Genomic DNA, 15,516 nt, shown 5'->3' with positions numbered 1-15,516 from the left:
TGCGAAACACTGAAATTAAACATATTCACCGCCAGCATTTAAAAATAGCAATTTCTGCATTTTTCCACAAATTCAGATTTCAACACTTTCTTAGTGATCATGGTAATTTATGACTTGGAGTCTTTTGACCAATGAAGGATTTGCAACTAGTAATATTTCTTGCTTATTATTTCAACTCTAGATTATTATTTCAACTCTAGACTTGTTTATTTTCATTCCATGGCTGAAAATGCATAAATGTTTGGACAAGTTTAGTCTCTGTGTGCTGACACTTTTGCCACAGGCTCAAAAACATCTGAATTATCTCTATAAAATGTATTTTACCTTCCTGGCAATACTGAAAAAAAAACCCTTAAACAAATATGTTTATGTGCCTAAAGACCATTATAAACCCCTGTGAATCCACTTTAATTCATTACAGAAATTGGAGCTGCCCCTGTACCTCTGTGCTGGGTTTAATAAAATTCACATCAAATAGCTGATGGGATGAGCAATTTGAAGTTTGTGCTGGCACCTTGGCACTTATATATATCTATATGTGTGTGTGTGTATACATACCTACCATACTGTTTAATTTTTGATCCAGCTTTGTTCCTAGATGAGCCTTGTAAAATGAGCTGAGCTGCAACCTGCACATCTTTGCAGAACGATTAGAGCAGGATCCAAATCCGCCTGTAAATTCAAGTTTCCCTTCATTTCCATCGCTATACATCTCTGAATGACAGCGAATTCATTCCTGCGCTGGAGACTTGCCAGAAGTTTCTCATCTTGCTGTCTGTGGGCTGCTCACTCCAGCTCTGGCTTTTTTTTTTTTTTTCTTTGAGGTTTTTCTGATGCCTATAGAGTGAGCTCAACTCAAAGGTTTGCAGCTTCGCTCTCGTCTGCTATTCTGTGAGAGCCAGCCTGGGCGCCGGTACAGTCAGGAGTAGTGTGTGAACACCGGATTTCTGCCGTGTTTCCCTGCAGGTGACTCAGAAACTTCACAATGCGGCTGGTAATGTATTTAATTTTCTAAATAAATACTTAAGCGTTCCTCTTGTGCAGCTTTGTCAGCTTTTGGATAGACCAGCTTTCTTAGAACTAATTAAATGAGGAGATGTTGGGGGGGGTGGATGCCTACTGGGACATGGATGCTGTTTGTTTTACTCGCCAGCCAGAGATGTACAGGCAGATTTCCTCAAGGAATCTTAAATCAAGCAGCACTTTTTCCTTTTGATAAGGAGGCTTGAACAAATAGGAATTGCATCTGCTAATCTGTAATGAGCACAGAGCTGCAGTAAGTTTATCAGGGAAACCTAAATTTAAGGCTGTGTTATGTTGTAGGCTCAGGAAGGAGAGAATCGTCTTCATGTGCTAACAATTTAAAACAGCGTTTGAAAAAGATGCCTGAGGATTCGGAGGGCTCTGCTGAGCAGTGGTCATGCTGCTGTGGCAGGATTTCTCTAGGTTTAACTGCCCTTTTCTTTTTGCTCTGCAATTATTGGAAAAAAACGTGGCTACGGTTCATGGGGTAACCCTACAGGGCTTTTCAGCTGTGGTATTTAACAGGCATTTCAGCTCCTCTAAATGCAAGCCCTTGAATAGTAAGCAGATCAATGTAGGGCTCCTGTAGCCAAGAGTTCAGCTGTTTGTCAACATGTAAAATCTCACAGCTTCCCTCCGGTGCAGCGCAGGCAGCATGCTTGATTCTTATGAAGTCATCCAGGAAATGCTGCGGAGACCAATCCTGGCTCCGGCCATGGTCAAAAGACTGAAGTAATTAATCTGAGATTGATTTTTTTTTTTTTTTCATTCCTAAAACAGTAGTAGTGCTAGGCAAAGGTTTAGTTTGGAGGGGCTAGTTGTATGTATTCAGCATCAAAGCTCTTTTCAGAGGAAATTCTGCCTTCTTTTAGCAGTACTTCCCTCAAGACTGGCTTACGCAGTGTGTTATCTTTACACCTGATGCTAAACTGTACATCATCTCAGTACAGTGCAGAAATAGCCCACGAGGCTTTTTCATTTTCTCCTGCTTACAACCAGAGCGCTTAACCGTTGTATGCATCATTACAAAGCTATCCATCAGAAGGTGATGTATTGAAATGACTAGATGTGAACACCACAGAGTGAAAAAATAAAACTAGGTGCTCTTAGCTCTGAAGAGACGGAGCAAGCTAGCATGCTTCTGAGACAGCACATGGGAGTTCGAGCTAATTGTGAGTGGTAGCTCAGGCATTTCATGGCACAGGTTCTGACGCAGCCGGTGAGGATACATCCTGCACAGGCAATTCCTCACCGCGTGGCATCCGCTGCTTCTCTTAATTCAGTGGGAAAGGAGGAGGAGGTTTAACATGTGGGTATCGATATATCTGACATGGCATAGAAGATGTGGCTCTTAGCTCTAGTGTGGGTGGATGTAAATAAGCAAATATTGAATTATCATTTCTACAAAGCTAAAATTAATCTGCGCTTTTATGTTTTCTAGGACAACTTGTCAGACAATGTAAACTAATTTGCTAAATTGAACAGGAAAAAAGAATGCATTAGGAATATCTAATTTACCTAGAGCTGAATATATTTTGATTCCCTATATTGCCTGTTTCATGCTTTTCAGCTCTGCAATAGGCTAGGTAAGGTCTATGGGTAGTTTTAGAAATAAAAGAAATACATAAAGAATTTGCCTTAGTGGTAAGATGCTGGGATTCACTTAATGTTCACAATGCAGCACTGTAAAGCCTCGTGCATTGTCTCAAATACTTTTCTCACCTGTTTGCACTCTGCATTTCAAAGTACAGATACTATATGAGACCTTCGCTTGCTTTAAATCTCTGGCCTCTTAAAACTCTGATTTTATGTTACTTAAGGGTCCTGCAGGTTCTTTCTCTTGCAGTTTGTGGACTCGTGTCATCTCAATAAAACCAAGGAGACTATTTATATGCTCAAGAGCTAGATCATCTGTTTTGTATTTAAAAGCTTGTATAGACCTGAAATACAGAAATGAGATCAAATGCAAGGAAAATGTTTGTACTTACAGCAATTTCCCTGGATGGCAAAGAAAAGACAGTAATAAATGACGTGTTGTTTGTAGTGTGCTCTCTGAAGGTGAAGTCTTATGGTTTCAGAATACCTGTAACTGTTACACAGACTTGCAGCTTCACAGTGAAACCAGTGTTTAATGGTGTTTCCATCTGAAAAGCCTGCATTGTAGCATTAGAAAGGCAGTAGTTCAGGCAGACAGGTGTTGTCCCAGGTCCCTGTGCTGCCCACTGAGCATCAGGGGCTGTTACCTGACTTCAAATACACTCTTCTACAACAGGTTGGATGGGTAAATACAGTGTGTAAAATCACCTGCAGCAACACCAGAGGTAACGTGAAAATTTATCGTGAAATAATGTTGTCGTGAGGGGTTTAATTGAAGTTTGGTCATGAGACAGATGAAGCTTTGCTCTCCCTGGATTTGGCAGAAGCTACATGTGGAGACATTTTCATTTAGCAAGGCTGGATCTATCAGAGAGTATATAATGTGGTTTTGGGGAAAAATAGTGCTTGGGAAAATAGGTCTGTTCTTCAACGTCTCTGCAAGAACGGGAGAGTCAATCGAAGGTAGGCAATAATTCATTTAAAGTACGTCAAATAGGTGAAGATAGACACTGCCTAAAATTGTCCTCAGGAAAACTGTGCATGACGATGAACGGGTGTTGGTAGTCGGGCTAACGTGGCATGTATGTAGACACTGAGATAGGCCATTAAACTGGACCAGACCCAGACTGAGCTGCTGGGAGACAAAGTGGGAAGAAGCTCCCAGCCCATACGTCTGGGTGCATTTCCCTGGCAGTCTGCATGATGGATGTAAAAACACCTTGAAGCAAGAGGCTTCGAAGTGGAGGCAGCTGCCTTTGGAGATGGCATTTGACCTCGAGCATCCACTGTAATGATGCACTTCAGCTGTGGTCAGTCCTCTGCCAGCCATGATGGCTCAGGCGAACTGGTTCCTGGGAAGATGCTAAAAGTGAAATACATATAATTTGGCTAAATAGGAAAGGACTGGGGACATAAACCACTCACCTGTCTGAAACTGTAGTTTTCAAGGAAGGGAACTGCAGGGAATTATTTCTTGTGGTAGGAAGAGATGCAAGGAATAAGGTGATAAAGGCACAGTGGTGCAGTTTAACCCCAGCCAGCAACTAAGTACCGTGCAGCTGCTCACTCACTCCCCCCAGTCCCCTGGGTGGGATGGGGGGGAGATTTGGAAAGGAGGTAGAACACGTGGGTTAAGATAAGAACGGGTTAATAATTGAAATAAATAAAAAAAAAATTATTGTTATTATGATAAGGGAGACAACAACAAGAGAGAGAGGAATAAAACCCAAGACCGACCAGCGATGCACCACCAGCTGCTCCCCCCGCTGAGCGATGCCCAGCCAGCCCCCAGCAGCGATCGGCCCCTCCCGGCCACCTCCCCCCGCCTATATACCGAGCGTGACGCCCTATGGTATGGAACAGCCCCTGGGCTAGCTGGGGTCAGCTGTCCCGGCTGTGTCCCCTCCCAGCTCCTCGTGCTGGGGAAACTGGGAAGCCCTTGGCTTCGAGTGAGCCCAGCTCAGCCCCAGCTAACCCATCGGTGTGTCATCAACAGGATTCTCACCCTGCACCCAAACCACAGCCCGTACCGGCTGCTGGGCAGAAAATTAACGCTGTCCCAGCTAAAACCAGGACACGTAGTTATGCTGAATATTGGAAAATTTTCCTGTTGTAGGGTCTTTTTTATAGTATGCAAAATAACCTCTGCAGGGATCCAAATGAAATTTTACTACTTAAGCACTGAAAAAGAGCTGTGACAAGCTCTGTGCCCAAATGAATATGGCACATATTGGATCAGGCAAGTGGATTCATTTTTTTAAACTCCCTATTACCATTCTGTGCAAAAGAAATTTGTAGTAAAACTCAAAGTTGTTTTCAGAATTCAATGAGGTGTTTAAATAGGACTATTAAATTATAAGTGCTTAAAACACCTATAAAATGTAGGTGTTCAACAGGACTACTAAATGAAAAGCACAGCTGAGGTGCATTTCAGCATCAGCAATGCCATTCAACCTTTCTGCAAGAAATTAGAACAACAAAACCAGGAGAACATGGTAAACTTTTCCAATAAATCCTTGCACAGGACTGAGAATATTGTACCTGACGCTCTGCGCGAGCCAGCTGGACGTGGAGATTGGTGTAATCAGCCCACCATGCCCGATCCTAACTGATGTACCTGGAACCAGCTCAGCTACTGACATGTGAAGGTGTTTGCAGGGAAGCGCTCCCGAGCCCTCGGCCTTGCTGAGGGGTGGCAGCACGTGTGCTGGTCTCGTTATGGAATTACCCGAAAGGACTTGTAAAAACACTGGGTAGCATCAGTACAACTCGCAGTGGCACAAATCCACTGCTTCTGCCAGCAAGGGATTTTGCTGAATTTTCACTGCCCAAAGCCCCCCTTCCCACTCAGATGAAGAGCACAGGAGCAAGAAGAAATGAAATCTGTTGGTGGTCTCCGAGCATGTTTCCCTCTGGGAGGTTTAGTTTTTGCAGCGATTCTGAGGTTTTATGAAACATCTAGTGCGCTGAGCACTACCTTGGTGCAGCAAGATAAAACCGAGAGGCTTCTGCTGTAGGGTTTTCTGTTTTAATTACTCTTATTTGCTGCACCTGAAATACCTGTAATTAGCCCCAGCCTGACTGGCTGAGGGTGTAGGAAGCCAATTACCCAGGTGCCAGCAGATCTACGGGGTGGGAGTCAGCACTGCTCCCTTCCCTGCCTGCCCCTTGGGGTGAGAGCCCGTGCCTCCTGGAGCAGGGCTGGTTTGCTGTTCCATTGCCAGATGCCTGAGCCGTCCTCTACCTTCTCTTCCACTGTTGCGCTTGAGTGGTGGTGGGGAAAAAGCAGGTAAGAGAGCATTGTTCATCTTGGAAGGGCTGGGGATGTGAGTGTTACACCAGCTTGCAGGAGAGGGATCTCCTGTGGTTATTTATCTTTTGCATTTGCATCTTAAAAGAAGGAATATTAAAGCATGTCGTGGAGGGGAAATGTGTAACTTGACGTATAGAAATAACCTGTGGGCTCTGGGGAGAGCTGGCCGCTGTTCTCAGGCTCTCCCTGCCTGCGCGGGTCCCAGGGGCTCTGGTGTGCTCCCTGGAAAGCAGCCTTGCTCCCCAGGCTGTGGGGAGGTGGGAATGGGAAAGTCTGGTGAGATACGGTTGTGCAGAACCTGCTTTGCTGAGCAACTAGGTTACAACCACGTTGTCTGTGCAAAGCTGCTGTGCCTCCTCGAACCGGGTTGTGTGACCGTCACCTACAGCCGCGTTGCCTCCGCGGGCCCTGTCCCTGCTGCGTTCCCTTTGGTCAGGTGTTGGTAGGACACGCCTGGCCTCTGGTGCGTTGCTGCTTCCAAAATTAATGACTGTGTTTGATCAAATTTTTATGTGAGGGAATGGACAGTACTTTGTAACACTCGTGTGGTATGTTTGTCTCCCTGAGGAGCAAAAGGTAGTATCTCCTGGGGAACAGGTATTTGCTGAACTCCAGATTTGAGAGCAAGAAGTTTCCCCTGATGGTGAACTGAGGAAAAAAAAAAGATACATTTTAAAAATGCCCTTTGTTGTTAACTGTGGCAAACACACGGAGCCATTCTGTGAGCTGTGCTGTGTGGGGAGTGCTGCTCCAGACCCTGCTCTCCACCTGCTGCAGCACAAGCGGGTGCTGCCAGGGCCTCCTGGGCGCAGGTGGGACCAAGGAAGGACCCACCACAGGTCCTCCTCCACCAGGGAGGGGCTGTGATCAGGTCTGGAAGGGGCCAGCTGTTCAGCGAGGGAAGGGGCAGAAAGCTCCCAACTTTGTGTCCTGAAGCTATGTGGCGTTTTGGTACCTGGAGCCATCCCGATACCTGTTTGGCGCTGTTACAGTGCCAGACCCGCGGTACCGCTGTGTGTGAACCATGGGTGAAGTCAGAGATTTTCCGACGTTGGTACAGAACACGGTGTTACAGATGGCTGGGATAGGGTGCAGGTGTGAACCATCATCTATAATCCTGATGAATCTTTTCACGTGGGCAGGGCTGGCGCTAGAAAGTTCACGGTGGTGAATGGTGGCAGCTCCCATGCAACCCTCCTGCCAAGGGCCTCGGGCGGTGGCAGCATCGTGGTGTCCTCTGGGGCCACGTTCTGCTCAAAGCCCCGGTCATCTTGCTTTGCGTACACAGAGTGCGAGCAGTATCTCCTACCTCGCGCCTCGTGCTGTTGCCCGCTGCTCGCTTGGTGCTGGAGGTGGCTCCCAAGTCTGGGAGCTTGGCTACCATCTCTAGCAGCACCAGCCAGTGTCGGGGAAGGTGTTGGACAGAGCTGCCCTCTGCCACATCGGGGAAAAAGCCAAACAAACTGGGAAGCTGAAACGGGTGATTTTGTTCTTCCTGCAGTTTCAGGGTGAAATGTTTTTTGTTTGCTGTCCTGAAGATATGCTGGGCAGCACCGTGCCTTGTGGAAGAGTTGCAGGGGCTACCTGCAGCCAATTTAATTGCAGATAAACAAATACTCTTTGCAAGCCACTCCACAGTAATGTTTGAGCAGGATGTGATATTGTATGGCACTGTAAAGCTTGATATTAATTTTTAATAATCTTTGGATAGCCTTTGGAGGGATGCCCTCCATAGAATATTAGTCTCTGCCCTTCAAAGCTCCAGCTTTCCTGCTGGATAAATTGTACAGCAGCAAATATCTATTTCCAGGGGCTCGCAATCAATGTGCACTTGCTCAGAAGTGGTGGCGTGTCTCCTGTCCAGAGGCATGTCTGGTTGCAACTGCTCAGTGCTCGGGACAGAAGCTTTGGCTTATAGAAAATATAAGTTGTTCCTAGTCCAACAGGACTGTTTTGAGATGCTTCTAAGGGAAAGGTAAATCAATTTGCAAGAAACGAAAAGATACCTTTCTTTTTTTTTTTAAGAAGAAAATGTAACAGACTGCTTGGTACCCTTTTCTGTACTAGCTTTGTTTAAGGAGCAGAAACATCTTTATACAAGACTAGAATACATTTAAAAAATAAAAGAACAACAACAAAACAGTTTGCTACACCTTGCAACTCCGCTCACTCTGCTCAGAAATGAGGAAAAACCTTTTGGAGTGACTTTTCCCCTCCTTCCACAATTTCTACCATACGTTCATCCACATTAGTGAGTCCTAACTCTGGTGTGTTAATTTAGAGCATCTTGCTTACTCTTGATAAGCGTGAAACAAATTAGGGCATGTTAACATCTCCTGCAGCCCTGCCTCGGATTGCCTCTTGGCAGATCCCCTCGCATCAGTTTCTGCAGCATTGGAGGTAGCTGAGCTTGATCTTTGTTTTGCCATCCTGGGCATAATCCCAGAAACATTAGGTTTGGAAATCTTTTGGCAGAAATGTCTGGCGATTATGCTAGCTGCCTGCCAGGGCATCCCTCGCCAGGAAGCGGCAGGAATAAGGGCCACACCTCAACCAATGCCCTAACGAGCTGAATCCACATCCCTTTGGAAACAGGTTATTCAGGAGTGCAAAGCAAACACAGCAGCTCTTGAATTTCCTTTTAGACCCTTAACATTCTGTTTTCTTCCTCTTGGTAGACCAGTTTTCGATAAGCGGCTACCTCTGTTGATGCTGGAGTACCAGTCAGACAGTGGTGACGCAGGAGAAGCTCGAGGGCTGATGGCCGATGGCCTTTGCTAGGTCCCCAGCTGCCCTGTCTCCACTGGTATGATGTGATGTGGCCAGCTCTGCCCACTGCCCATCTTGCGTAGTGCAAGGTACTGCAGGCTTTCATAATTAAACCAGGAAATAAATGACTTCTGTGAAAGCAGAAGGAAAAAATATATCTTGGATACAAGCTTGAGCGATGTGGAGGTTAACAGGGCATCACAACCTGTAAAACACTGAAGGATAATGATGTTCTTGGTGGGCTGTTCCCATCACTGGTCTGTTGGTACCTGCTGCCAACAGCAGTGGGTCACAGTGGACATGCCTATGCTACCAGCTGTAGAACTTCTGTTTTCCTTTTCACATCCTTCTCCAGGATGAAGCTGCAGCTGCAAAGGTCACCAGACATCAGATGCCGCAAGTCAACGTTGTTATCCCTGAAAGAAAATTGCATCACTTAAGCTAATTACCAAATGGCATTTCTCCGCTGAAAAATTACATACCTGGGCTCTCTAGGAACACAGAGCACACAGCTCTGAAAGCAAAGTAATTTCTAAGGCTTTTTGAGTGATGCAATTTAGTTAACCTACTTCCCAAAGCACAATTAAGTGTAGCTGAATAACAGCTGTACAGGAATGACCTTTCCTTAAAAACCTAGTCCTTGTGCGTTTGGTATTTCACTAAGAAGGTTTGCACAGCGGCTAGCACGCAGTTAGTGCTCAAAGGGTTACCAAAGGCAATCCCTGGGAGGGTGAGCTCCTCTCCGCTCTTGATTTCATTTGGGCTGCAGAAGGGTTAGCACCTGTGAGCTGCTGGCCAAAGCATCCTCCCTTCGATTTATCAGCTTCGTGGGAAGCAGTGGAATTAAAATCTTTAGGGCACATCTTTGCCTGGTCTGTAGGTACCTGTTGGAGAGTGTGACAGGCAGAGCAGGTTTTGTGGGTTTTGGCTGCTTTGTTACTACTTTTTTTTTTTTTTTTTCTTTCTTTTCTGTAAGAGGATGAGTGAATGGATCATTCCCCTTTTGTATGTCCTCAGCAGTTCATATCTCACTGGGGATAAATTCTTGCATAAGCCTGGATGTTCACAGCAGTGGTACAACCCAGCAAAGGTTTGGTCTTGTTTCTGAGTACCTTCAGGATATTTTAAAGCCAGATGCAAAATTCTTTATTTATCCCTTTTCTTTCCTGTGACACTTCCTGTTAGAACATCCTTTAGCAATAAAAATAAAGCTTTAATTGATGCAAGTGGATGAATTTGGAAATGTTGTGGTCAAAGACGTGAGCCCAGCTCTTATTTCTCAAGCCAGTAGGTTGTCTCTGAGTCTCTAGCCTGAATCCCAAAGGCAGGCTTTACTGTAGCTTTATACCATCAAAAAAAAGTACTGAAAGAGCAAAACCTGAAGAGGGAAGATTGGCTAAAAATCATACTTTGGAGATTTGCAGAGCTTTTTGCATCAGATCTGCTGGCAGGGGTGGATGAGATATTGTTGATGCATCAGTATTAAGAGGAGCTTGCTGTTTGTTTTCCTGGTCCGTGTTTCACAGAAATATTCTAGCTTCACATTTTTAATGGAAAAAAGTGTATTTCTAGCCTTCTGTGTTTGTAGAGGATAGCTTACAAGTGCAAAGCCCAAAGGCTCAAAACCCCAAAGGCAAATAAAGCACCAATATTTACAGTTGTTTAGAGTAACTCTTTTTTTAATTGAATTTCATGGCATTTGGTGTTTTGGTTTATGCATTTTGAATGATAATACACTGTCTTTCAAGTATCTTGCAAATTACTAACACTATCAGATTTCATAAGTTAATCGTAAATGGTATAAACTGCCATGTGAAAACATTATTTAAAAAAAAAAAATAGAATGTGTTGTGAATCCTGTTGTGAGAGATTTCCTCCCATCTTGTAAATTACTTGGAAATTACTAAAGGAAAGAAGAAATAGAAAGCAAAATGGAAAGCTTTGATGTTAGTTTTTCTCCGTTTTTATCTTTCTTCTCACTTTTTATCTCTTTCCCGTTCCAAGTCTTTGATGCCGTGACTGCGGACAGTGTCCCTTGTCCTTTGTATAAAATGTCATGGGCACTCGGCTTATTTGTAACTGTTGCTATATTGTCTGACCATCTAGATTTACCAGCCAGTATGCACGTTATACTGACAATGTGCAGTCTCAAGGAGGAAAAAAAATTAGAAATCTTTCTGTTCTTATTTTCCTTTTGTTATTTAAAAAGAAGTATCTATCTTTTACTGAAGCCACAGGCTTGGGGCGCTGTGCTGGCCGTCGCGCAGAAGTGCCCCCACCGCAGCAGTAGCCTGAGTGCCGAGCCGTGGTGGCTGACATCCTCCTAGGTGGAATCACCCACCTCGCCGTCCGGAGACTTAGGTGGGCTTACATCCTTCTGGGGTAACCTATGCATCATGTTATCCTTTCTCCTTATACGCCTAGACGTGCCTCACCCTCGGTGCGCTGCTGAGCTGTACCTTCTCCTGACGTGGGGCACCTAAACTCGGGGCACGCTGTGTGAGAGCTTTTCTTCTGCTTGTATTTGAATTTGCTGCTTATTTTCTAATGAATGCCAATATCCAGTTTGGAAAACTGTTAATGTACGGTCCCTGTAACATGTAGGAGAGCTTACAAGGAGTGCTTCTCTCCATCCCCTTTCCAATGGGAGAAGCTCTGGTGTCTTCCCTGGGGGTGAGAAGCTTTCTCCACAGCCTGGCCAGTCTGCTGACTTCTCTGCCGGCTGTTGCTTCTCAGCCATGGAACCTGGTTCTAGCAGCCCAGCTGCAGGAGCATTGCCGTTTGGTTTGCATGTAAATCTAATTCTATCCTCCAGTGTCCACTGCATTTCACTGGTTAATAGTAAGTTTGATCCGCCCTCAATTCACCAAACTCCTGGGTTCTTTGTGGTGTTTGCTAGGTTTGGCTGAATACTAGTGCCATCTGCAAATCTTCCACCCTTGCTGCTCATCTGTTTTTCTGTATCATTAATAAAAGTAATGCTATGGAGCTCAGTGAAGCTCTTTGCAAGCTGTGAAAGTGTTTGCTCGTTTTATTCCTGAATGCTGCAGACATGCATCCTGATAGTCAAGCAGAGAATTATTTACGCGCTGTGTATAGTTCAGGATCCCTCAACTACTACCATTTTGTCCCTGTTTCATAGCATTATTTACATTTATGTAAAAAACAATTGAACAATATTTGTCCAAGTTTATTTTAAAAAACTCACTGTAAAGCAGGTGTGTTCAGAAACACACAGGCACTTCCGATGAGTTTCCTGTTAATATTTTAAACAGCTTCAATTAACCTAGTTTTAAAGAATTTAAAGCGTTTTACGTGCTCATAACTGAATAAATGAGCAGTTCTTGAAGCAAGTTTTTGTTTAAGACTATCCTTGCAACTTGTGCATCTGCTATAGAAATACATGGTTGTAGAGTGAGAGTCATTTTTGGTGATTCTGTGTTTCTGCACCGTGGCAAATAGTCTTGATTCTGGTAAAAGGTTACTGGATTTTAGGCCTAATCTTAAGGAATTTATTTTCCTTGAGCAAAAGCTCATTGCACAAAGGTAATTGGGTACCAGCAGTGTTCCTAGGTGGTCAACTTTTGATTTATATGGAAATAAAAGTGGCAGAGCAATACTGTTTCCTACCTTAGGAAGCATCTTCCCTGCCGTTCTCGTGTCATTCTGAACGAGGCCACTCCTGCTGCGTCTCGCTGCATAAACTGAAATGCTCAAAGCATTTAGTGTCGCGAGCCCTGCGGTATCTGCGTCTGTGCTGAACTTGGACGCTGCCCTTGCCAGAGCTGGTGCAGGGTTTGCTTCACGTGGGAAACGCATGTTGTTGCTGCCCGGGCCATACAGTGCTCACCTGCATTCCATGTACGTGCACGCGATGCACAAGGTATGTGGAATATCACAGTCTCTTCACTGTGTGAAAAGGGAAAAAAATAATCCTCAAAACTCAAACAAGCAACAGACACCCAAAGGGTTTTCCCTCTCTTCTCATTGAAAGTAATGTTCTCATTAGCAGTAACGCTGATTTGTCTGTTAACCTTACCAGGAACAGGCTGAGGCAAATGCTGAGAGCATTTAGAATTCCCTTCTGTATATTTAAAATAATGCTAAGAAAGAGCTTAGCGTCACATTAAAGTGTGTACTTTTTTTTTTTTTGGTCTTATGATTTCAGGCTTACTATGAAAATTGTCATAAATAACACAGCAGCTGAGTTATCTTCTCACTTTCTATGAGACATATATCAACATCGGGCCAGTCTGGCATGTTCTACCTGTTTTCGTACCACCGAGAAGAGGTAGAAGGTGCTTTGTATGGCGAGGCTGTCTTTCAAATATGAAAGCCTTACGGGTTTGGCAGACTGAGTGGCATTGTTGCTCTGTAAGTTCTGTGGGTAGTTTTTCAAATGTGATCCAAAAACGTAGTTAAAAATAGTCATCTTCTGTGTTACTTCAGATGCTAGCCTGGTGTGGTTTTTCATTTCTTGGTGTGATGGACAGGAACTCCTGGCTGGGTGAGCGATGGGTGTTCCTTGCGGCTCGTCCCTCCAGAGTCGGTGGGCACCTGCTGGAGCCCTCACTGGGGCTGGGGAAGGCTTCCAGGCACCCGTGACTTCTGTGGTCTCCCCACCTTGTTCTGTTGTCTCCCCAGTTTTGCTTGGGAGAGAGCAATGTGACAATTCCAGTCAGTTTGTCCATTTTTGTTCTCTTGCCTTGGATGAAAATTGCTGGGCAGGGCAAGTGCTGTCGTCAGGACTGTTTCAGCTACAGGGTGAGGGTGCTGTCTGTTGGGTGCTACGGTAATGATTGCCTTTTTTGGTGGGTTTGTGCCTTTTTTTCCTATTTTATTTTAAATCCACGAAAGATCCTTGAGGCTATAACTTCCTATTCTACCAGGAGCTTAGAGAGCGTAGCATTCAGGTTTTCTAAGTTAGTACTTGGCTCGGCACCTAAATTTTAGGGTAATATTTAAATAGTCTACCTTCTTCGTTTTCCTCTCCCTGAAACATCCTGAGCTACCAGTGCCTCTGTTTCCTTCTTTCTATGGGAAACCTGGGAGGCAACCCGATGGAGCCAGCAGTGACTGATGGGGCATTTTCCATTGAACAGCAACGCTGCTGTGGTGGTGATCGATCTGAAACGTGGGCAGCAGAGTGATCCCTTCAAAATCGTGCTGGAAATGTCCACTCGCAAAGGAGGAGATGCCAAAGTGGGCTGAGAGTGCCGGTGGGGTTTGGGCTCAGCAGGGAGCCGAGGGATGGGTGTACGTGTGTGTAAGCCACTCTCGGGGCCGTTTTTTGGTCCAGGTTTCAGCAACCTATTAGACCGGTGTCAAACTCCTCATCCCAATGGTCTCGCAAAAATGGGATCTGCTCATATGTAAAAATAAAGTCCCAAACTGGGTAAAATTAAGCCAGGGTGTTAAAACTGAAGTGTATGTCCCAGGGAAAATGTTTGATCTTGAAATTATCCATTTTAAAACACCGGTGCTAATTGAAAATGGTTCTCAGTGGAGACCTTAGTTAAATCAGTATCAGAGGAAGCATGTGCACACAAAATGCAACTAATTTTAAAGTGATTGTGACTTCGGGCAAACTTACCTTTTCATGAAAAGTCTGCGAGCAAGGTAACATCATCTCCTAGTGCAAAGAACAGCAAATTAATATCACTGAAGCAGAGAATTTAATGGCTGTTCTGCAAATTAAAAGCTACTTTCTCCTTAGGTTTATGATTTGGAGTAACGTTCCTGAGTGAAGTGTTGTAATTACAAAGTAAAACAGAGGCCTGAGGATGATCAATGTGACCTGCAGTGCTCGCATGCTGAGGAGCCGGTGTAATTTTTCCCCAGCAGAAGGTAGATGGGAGATTCATCATCAGGACAGCAAACATACCCAGGCAGGGGCGGGGGAAGCAATTACATGGAGACCTGTCACTAGGAGAAGCCTATGAATATTCTTATGCAAATTTTAAATTAAAATATTGGTTTAATTGTCTGCTGGGGAACTTCATGTTCACTTCATAAGCAAAGCAATGAGTTTGATGATGGATGTGGCCCATCGGACTGGGAGGCGTTCTTCTCTGTGTGAAGATGAACTGGCCTAAGACACCGAGTACTGGTGGTGCCTGCTGCAAGCCTAAAAATAACAGCATCAAGTATTTCAGCATCTCACATTTAAAATTGAGTGTGACTTATCCAGTGATCTCTGACAGTGTAAACTCTATTGTACTAGGGGAGCTCAAACCGGTGGGCAAGATTAATGATCATATAATGGGAAGAGAAGTCTGAAAACAGTTTCTGCACACAGAAATTAAGAGGCATTAATTTAGACATAAAAGGCATAAATGTTTGAAGACATTAGCTTGCTAGGAGTGATAACGTATAATAACAGCACTTTTCAAGTTTATTACTGTTTTCAGTATCGCAGATGGCTGCAAATTGTAGGGCTCTCTTCTATTGTGTCTTTCCCCTCTGCCAAATTAACAAAAGAATGTTAAATCTTGGCTAGCCTTAATACGGTGCATATGTTAACGATGGAAATTGCTTCATTGTGCTGCTAAATTGATGGAAGCAAGACAAGATGTGGGGAAATGTGTGTGTTTTAGTTGGTACTGGGTATTATTTTGGGATTCAGACTTATGTTCTGCACATAGTGGGGCTCTCTGGAAGATGAATACATTTGCATTTCATGTTTGCCAGCACATTTCTGTTTTGAGTGCTTTCATGTTTCAGTTGCTACTGGGTATATTTCAGGACAGAAACTTATGTTTGGTATAAACTGGAGATCTCTGGAAGGTGAATAACTTCATATTTGGCAGTGGGTT

General features: G+C 44.4%; 1 protein-coding gene across 1 annotated transcript in view; it reads left to right on the top strand.

The window, feature by feature from the left end:
- The first annotated feature begins 891 nt into the window (after positions 1–891).
- The window catches only part of IQCJ (IQ motif containing J), a 53,947-nt gene continuing 39,322 nt past the window's right edge, over positions 892–15,516 (top strand). The window contains 1 exon segment of the mRNA XM_027778111.2: positions 892–994. Coding sequence (XP_027633912.2) covers positions 986–994 — 9 coding nt within the window. The 5' untranslated portion in view covers positions 892–985.

The sequence above is a fragment of the Falco peregrinus genome, chromosome 12 (genome assembly GCF_023634155.1).
Source record: "Falco peregrinus isolate bFalPer1 chromosome 12, bFalPer1.pri, whole genome shotgun sequence".
Classification (NCBI taxonomy): domain Eukaryota; kingdom Metazoa; phylum Chordata; class Aves; order Falconiformes; family Falconidae; genus Falco; species Falco peregrinus.
Note: the sequence above shows the minus strand (reverse complement) of the source record. Positions and strands in the feature narration are given on the sequence as shown.